The sequence below is a fragment of the Sebastes fasciatus genome, chromosome 22 (genome assembly GCF_043250625.1).
Source record: "Sebastes fasciatus isolate fSebFas1 chromosome 22, fSebFas1.pri, whole genome shotgun sequence".
Lineage (NCBI taxonomy): Eukaryota > Metazoa > Chordata > Actinopteri > Perciformes > Sebastidae > Sebastes > Sebastes fasciatus.
In genome coordinates this window covers 8,226,390-8,234,462 of record NC_133816.1, presented here as the reverse complement: position 1 = coordinate 8,234,462, position 8,073 = coordinate 8,226,390, and the positions used below count along the sequence as shown (strand labels likewise).

General features: G+C 38.8%; 1 protein-coding gene across 4 annotated transcripts in view; it reads left to right on the top strand.

Moving 5' to 3' along the window:
- Positions 1-2,632: 2,632 nt before the first annotated feature.
- The window catches only part of rbpms (RNA binding protein, mRNA processing factor), a 40,524-nt gene continuing 35,083 nt past the window's right edge, over positions 2,633-8,073 (top strand). The window contains exon 1 of one of the 4 annotated variants that reach the window (XM_074624372.1): positions 2,633-3,087. In XM_074624372.1, coding sequence (XP_074480473.1) covers positions 3,022-3,087 — 66 coding nt within the window. In that variant the 5' untranslated portion in view covers positions 2,633-3,021. The remainder of the gene's footprint in view (positions 3,088-8,073) is intronic. The other 3 variants (XM_074624371.1, XM_074624369.1, XM_074624368.1) reach the window with 3 other exon arrangements.

Here is an 8,073-nt window from a genome sequence, read left to right as displayed (position 1 = left end):
TGTTCCCAGGAAAGTACCTGGTAAAATACAAACAATTAAACAATGCAATCAAAAATTACTCTTAAAGGTGCAGTGTGTAGGTTTGGCGGCATCTAGCGGTGAGGTTGCACGTTGAAACCAACTGAAACTTTTCCCATGTGCCAAGCGTGAAGGAGAATTACGGTGGCTAATTCCAAAACGTGAACACGTGAATGGCCCTATAGAGCCAGTGTTTGGTTTGTCCATTCTGGGCTACTGTAGAAACATGGCGGCTGACTCCATGTGGGTGCCTTCTAAGGTAACGAAAACACAATGATTGTTATTTTCAGACGATTTTATAGTAAAGAAATCATACTTATTAATATTATATTCAATTTCTGCCAATAGATCCCCCTAAATGCTACACACTGTTCCTTTAAATTACAATATAAGTCACGTGTGCCCTGTTTCTAATCAGGGCAAACTGTTTTAGTACTTCTATAATTTGATTAATTTATCGGCAGTGTATCAACCTCACAATATATTTGATGTACTGTTTATTTCTTCTATGCTTACCATGTATAAAAACAAGACTCCAAGGCAAAGGGAAGAGACACATTGTACCAGGTTAAGCTAGTCCCCGGGTAGGTAGACACAAACAGTATAAAATACAATAAATAAAGTTGCTACAGCCTGTATTAGGCCCATCACAACAACTATGAACTAACAGCTGGCTCAGGGCCACAGACATGCCATCTGTATTTTTCCTGGGATTTTTTTAGCAACCTGGGGGCAGTTTAAGCTCATCAATTAAACAAATAGCCTAAACATGGGGTGTGTTTAATTGGCTGATTCCAATATAATATTTAAAGAGGACCTATTATGCTTATTTTCAGGTTCATACTTGTATTTTGGGTTTCTACTAGAACATGTTTGCATGTTTTAATGTTCAAAAAGCGCTTTACTTTATCCGCATACTGGCTGTGCTGCAGCACCTCTTTTCACCCTCTGTCTGAAACACTCTGTTTGTTTGGTTTGTCCGTTCTGGGCTACTGTGGAAACATGGCAGTGCAACATGGTGGACTACGTGAAGAGGACCCGCTCCCAATGTAGATATGGAGGGCTCATTCTAAGCTAATGAAAACACAACGATTCTTAGTTTCAGGTGATTATACACTAATGAAAACATAGCTCTGAATATTATATTCCATTTCTGCCAATAGATCCCCCAAAATGTTACACACTGTTTCTTTAAACCTGCAGTTGTCAGAATTCTTTCTGGCATCATTGGGCAGAAATTTCATAATAACCTTTCAGCATATTGTAATTCAAGTGTTCTGAGAGAAAACTAGACTTCTGCACCTCCTCATGGCTTTTTTTCAGGTTTTAAAAAATCTAGCCCGTGACGGGAGACTTTGGCCAATCACAGGTCATTTCAGAGAGAGAGCGTTCCTATTGGCTGTTCATTCAATGGAGGCAGCTGTCAATCACTTGCAAACTCCGATCAAAAGGTCAAACTAGGCAGCGCTGATCAAATATTAATCAATATTCTGTTACTGTAGTGCCTATTTCCAGCATAAAATGTTTTCAGAAACATCTTGTAGTATACTGTTTAGCTGTAAATTGAGAAAGTTTGCTCGGGCTGGTGGGCGGTGCTTATTTCCTCAACTGATCTCAACATGGCTGCTGGATCACAAACTTTCTAATTTTACAGACAAACAGATAGAGCCAGAGCAACACGACCTCCTCTCCATGCCAAACAGATAGAGCCAGAGCAACACGACCTCCTCTCCATGCCAAATAGATAGAGCCAGAGCAACACAACCTCCTCTCCATGCCAAATACTATACGATACGATACGATACGATACGATACGATACGATACGATGCGATATGATACAATACAACATTATTGTGAGTTTGCACCGAAATTAATTTTGCATCCATAGGCAGCTCAGTTTCAGAAAAAGTACACATACAATAGACATACTGTTACCATAGACAGACAGACAAGTAAGATCCATCAGACAAAAAACAAAACACATCACAATTATTCATACATAACCCATTACAAAATGACCATCTGTCCTCGGGATTTACATGTCTTTAGCAGCACATTCATTATTATTATAATTATTATAGATAGAGTCAGAGCAACACGACCTCCTCTCCATGCCAAATAGAAAGATATATATATATATATATATATATATATATATATATATATATAGATCTTTATTGATCCCGAGGGAAATTCAAGAGAGCCAGAGCAACACGACCTCCTCTCCATTGCCGAATAGATAGAGCCAGAGCAACACGACCTCCTCTCCACGCCACATATAGGATATACATTATAAGTATAGCTTATGTATAGGAGTATTGAAGCAGTCAAATAATAACACAGGAGGTAAAGATAAAAAGAGAAGAAGAAGAAGCCTATAAGCCACAATAGACACACACACACACAGTAATAATATTGCAGGAATGTTTTGCAGTGACTAAAATAACATTCAGCTGGTCTTGCTGGTGAACGGCTCTGGTTTTTCCACTGTAGCTCTCTCTTGCAGGCAGCACTTGATAAAACTTGATAAAGCCCCAGCAGCAGACGGTGTGGGTGCATCCCTCCCTTCATTACCCCACCCTAAACCCCTCCCTCCATCCCTCCCATCCCTCCCTCCCTCCCTCCCTCACGCCGAGGAGGAGATGGGGAGAGAGAAGTTTGCCTGCGGCGCAGTCCACTCCAACATTTACCGTGTTTCATTTTGGAGAACAGCAACAAGCAAGAAGCCTCCGGAGAAGCTTTCCAGGGAATAAGCTGAGGAATATCCGACTGACTGCACAGACACACACTCACTCACTCATTCACTCACTCACAAGCTGACTTTTTCTCCTCTTTAAATTAAAAATACTTCTCATTGATGTCGCCAAACTAGTGGGAAGCTTTGGGTCAGTAGGACGGACTGTTGTCTGTCGGAGGGTGCTTTCTGAATCTCGGAAAGACGATAATAAAGAGAAGAAGAAGACAGTCCTTGAAGTGAAAGTGGCAAAAGAGTCCGACTCAGAATGAATAACAGCAAAACCGAGAAAGAAAACGAGCCAACCAGTGAATTCACCAACCACGAAGAGGAGGTACGTATAAACCGAGCACCTACATACAGTACCTGCTGTTTTAATGTGAACAGGTCGCTCCATGAACCATAACCACGTCTTAATAAAGCCAGTCATGCTAATGCTAACAGCTGGAATATTCTTATGATGTTCCTCCAGCTGTAAAAACACTGTCTTGTGCAGGGTTTTCTGTAGTTTTTACCTTGTAAAAGTTGCAGATGTTGCTGTTAGACCTACTGCATGGCGCACTCATAGCATTTATTATCTGGTTTTATTAAAGGGAGTGTATCTTTTTTTTTTTTTACCAAAAAATTTTGCACCTGTCATCTTTTTTCCCTTAATTTTTTTTTAGATAGGCTATATACATATATTTTTTCTCCTCATACTGTAGGATTTTCTGAGTTTTTACCCTGTAAAAGTTGCAAGGGTTGCTGTTATGTTATTAGACCTACTGCATAGTGCACTCATAACATTTATTATCTGGTTTTCTTAAAGGGAGTGTATAATTTTTTTACCAGAAATTGTGCATCTATATTCCCTTAATTTGTTTAGATAGGCTACATTATTTTTTTTCTCCTCATACTTGTATAGGGATGCACCGATATCGATTCAAATAGTTTGATCAGATATCGGCAATGACAATGGGACCGATCTATTTTAATACAATTTTGTATATTATATAGTGGAATTTTAATTCCTGTTTAAGTTTTGACCAATTTGTTTCTGCATTAAAAAATGTTTACACTTGAATTCCTGTTAAATATGAAGATTTTTTGCCAAGTTGCTGGTGTACGATTTTTAATAATAAACATAAATCTATGTATTTATTGGTCACATTTAGTTTTACAAAGTTAGTAAAGCAATGTTGAAGTCAAGTCTGATGTCGCCTTACACATAAAAGAATGATCCCAGTCACTTCCACACAGTGAGGCATACAGCTTATTGATTAAACACTGGGATCGGATCGGTACTCAGTATCGGCCGATATACCCAAAGCCCAGGTATTGCTATCGAAAAAGTCGGATCGGTGCATTTCTAATACTCTGGCCACGTCTTTTTTTCCCTTTACATACCCACAAAAAAAGTATGAAACAAGGCAGGACTTGATAATTGATGAATCACTAATAAGTAGTTCCTGATAATGATAAGCTACCTGACGACGCACTATAGGTGTTGCCAGGTCTGTCTTACTGTACCACGAAGCCATGCAGACTTCACACAGCACTGAAAAAGCAGTAGTAAAAGGAACCCAGAGCCAGAGAGCGAATTAGTTTTCACTGAAGCTGAGGGAGCAATTGAAGTTCAAACAACTGCTGCTGCAACATGTAGGCAATACCTCTTTGTAGCCCAGACCCACTGCATTACAGTCGAGGAAGAGTGGCCGCTCCAGCCTACCGATTACATCTTAACACGCCAGAATGTTGTCTGTGCAAAATAACAAAATGAGGTAATCCATTTAGTTTCTGGTGAAAATGTATTTCCTCCCTAACATGCTGGCTAATCGCCCAGTTTCTTCCTCTTTTCCTCTGTAAACATTGCACAATCTGGATCCCTAATATCTCGGTAAATAAGTTTGTATAGTGGTGCTCTTTGCATGGGGTGGGTTTTTCTTTTCTTTGGCACGGAAGTATCTCGGCTCAGACGACAGACTTGTTGTTTCAGAGCTCCGCGCAGCCGCAGCCAAGTGATGTAAGAAAGGTATATCGGATTATATCAGATATTTCTCTTGGAGCAATTTGATTAAGGCTCAGTGTAATGTTCGTCACTTTGAAACTGAATAGCCAAACATGCCCGGCCTGATGTAATACCATATTTGGTCCACTGTGGAGGTTACTATGGATGCAGGGAGTTGACTGTAGCAGCAGTGGAGAGTTTCGGTTTATTCACCTTGTGACCTTATGTACTCAGTACCGCGGTAGAAGTATTTCAGAGCCTGTTTACTGTACAAACCAGCAGCACATGACTGTAGGGCTGCAACTCATGATTATTGTCAACATATAATCTATCACTTCATTTGTCAGTGACATTGATGAACATTTTAATCTATGAAAGGTTGACAAATATGGTCACAAGTTCTCAGATTAACCCTATAAAATGCAAAAGATATTCAATTAAAAGTCGTATTCAAACAGAAAAGCAACAAATCCTCACATTTCAGAAGCCGGATGACTTAAGCGATTAGTAGTTTTCGGTCGATCGATTAATCGACAAATCGTTTCAGCTGCAATGATTAATCGATTAGTTGTCAACTATTAAATTAATCGACAACTATTTTGATAATCGGTTTGAGTAATCTTTAAAGAAAAAGTCAAAAGTCTCTGATTCCAGCTTCTTCAATGTGAATATTTTCTGGTTTCTTTACTCCTCTATGACAGTAACTTATCTGATTTATTTCCAGTTATCAGCTCATACATTTATTGCTCATTGTAGCATCTGACAGCTTTGTTTTAGAGCTGAAACAATTGGTCCATTAATCGATTATTCAATCATACGGAAAAATGTCAACTTATATTTTCTGACATTTGATAGACCAAACAATTAATCGAGTACTCTTGAAAAGAATTAGCACATTAAATCGACAATAATCACTCAGGAATAATGGACAATAATCATCAGTTGCTCTAGCTCTATACTTTATTTGATCAGTAAATCTGTAGACTATAATACGTTAGAGATTCTGTGACGTCCATGTGCGGGAGAGGACCAGACGAGGGTCGTCTCCTGCGTTGTGTAAAAGGCAGACAGCGAGACAGGGAGAGTAATGGCCGGAGGAATCTAATGGTTGTGGAAATGTTTGGAAGCCGTCCAGACTGGCAGGGACTTTAAATTTACTCAGGTGAATTAACGTAAGGTTAGACAGCGCCGCTTCGTCTTGTGTGTAATGACGTGTGTTGCATGCAGGGGAGCAGCGACTTTTGGGTATACTGTCCTACACACACACACACACACACACACATACGAGGAAAGGTGCGCATATTCACACCAAAACACACACAAGAATAATATGGCTAATTTCTGGGTATGACTTGCACTTTTTCCACATGATTTATGAACATTAGAGTTTTTAACTTTCTGGTCATAAGCAGAGGTGAATATATGTAAAATAAAAACTGCTTTATGGATGGATCGAGCGAATAATTTGACATTTTCAACTGTTTGTGTTTTAACAGTTCTCCCATCCCGATCATCTGTGCAGAAACATTCACAAAAGCACTAAAAGCTCTGTGCTTAACAACACTAAAGTAACCATAAACTATGACCTTATGAGAGCCAAAGTTTAACAGCCTCCCTCCCTGGTATGACTCTCACATGCTGAACAACAGCAGCACTCAATGGATCACTGATTCGCACCAGTAAAGCGCCGTAGCGAGCTCGGCTTCTCATGCCTGCTTCATTGCTCAACCTCACACGCCATCATCCTCATCACCGCACACCGATGCTTGACGATGCTTAAATGTTTATCTTCTGTGTGGACCAGTGCTCTCACCAAACATGGTCTCGTTGCATGCGAGGTATGCAGGTTTCAGCGTCTAATCTCGCGAGCCGGTTCGATAAGCTTTATTATCAGGTGTTCTGGATGCTTTCACGTACCGCGGCACTCAGCGGCCACTGCTGATGTAGTTCGAGGCGACATACCGTCTCTTACATGGCGAACGTCAAAGATGTGTTTCCACACAGCTGTTTCCAGGCCTTGTATGGACAAGAAACCTGGAGGGGCTCTGCAGGGATTTTCTAAGAAGTTAGATGGTTTGAACATTCACAATTGTTTTTGTGAATGTTTTGTTCGTGTAGAGAGTGAGGGGGGGGAAGTATATTCATAATGACTGGCGAGGTGACAAATTCCAGACGTGGTCTTGTTATCGGGGAGGTGATATATCACGATGGAGCGCATGCAGTGAAGGAACAAGTCCAGTTCACCCAAAGTTGATCATAACAAGACTTCATTTACTTGTTTTACTGCGGAAATGATTAGTTGATTTGATCAATTAGCTGACTGACATAAAATGAATCAGCAACTTTATAGATAATAAATTAGGGCAGGGCAATATATCGGTATTATATCGATATCCTGATATGAAACTTAGATTTTGGATATCGTAATATGGCACAAGTGTTGTCTTTTCTTGGTTTTAAAGGCTGCGTTACAGTAAAGTGTTGTAAATAAAAAAAAAGTAATTTTCATTATATCCACATTACTGATGATTTTTTCAAAATTCTCATTTTGATATATCTTTGTGAAAGCACCAATAGTCAACCCTACAATATCGTCTCAATATCCATATATTTGGTCAATAATATTGTGATATTTGATTTTCTCCATATTGCCCAGCCCTACAATTAATTCATCGTTTATTAATTTTTCAAACAAAATACCAAACAATCCCCATTTCCAACTTCTAAAATAAGAGGATTTGCTGTTTTTTGTTTTGTTTTATATGATAGTAAATTGAAAATCTTTGGTTTATGGATTGGTGGTTGGAAAAAACTAACTATTGGGCTTTAGGCAATTATGATGGGCATTTTTCTCTATTTTATAGAGCAAAACAATTAAGCACATAATCCACAGATGAATCAATAATGACAATATTCATTAGTTGCAGCCCACATTTTAATTATCAATTAATTATTTAAGTAATTTATCAAGCAAAGCTTTGCTATTTCCAGTCAGGGCTGGGCAATATATTGATATTTTGATATGAGTATTGATATTGTCTTAGATTTTGGATATCGTAATACGGCTTAAGTGTTGTCTTTTCCTGGTTTTAAAGGCTACATTACAGTAAAGTGATGTCATTTTCTGAACTTACAGGACTGTTCCAGCTGTTCTATTCTTTACCTTTACCCACTTTGTCATTGTGTCCACATTACTGATGATTATTTCTCAAAAATCTTATTTTATAGATATTTTTGAATAATAGTCAACCCTACAATATTGTCTCAATATCGATATCGAGGTAAAAAATATCGTGATATTTGATTTTCTCCATATTGCTCAGCCCTATAATG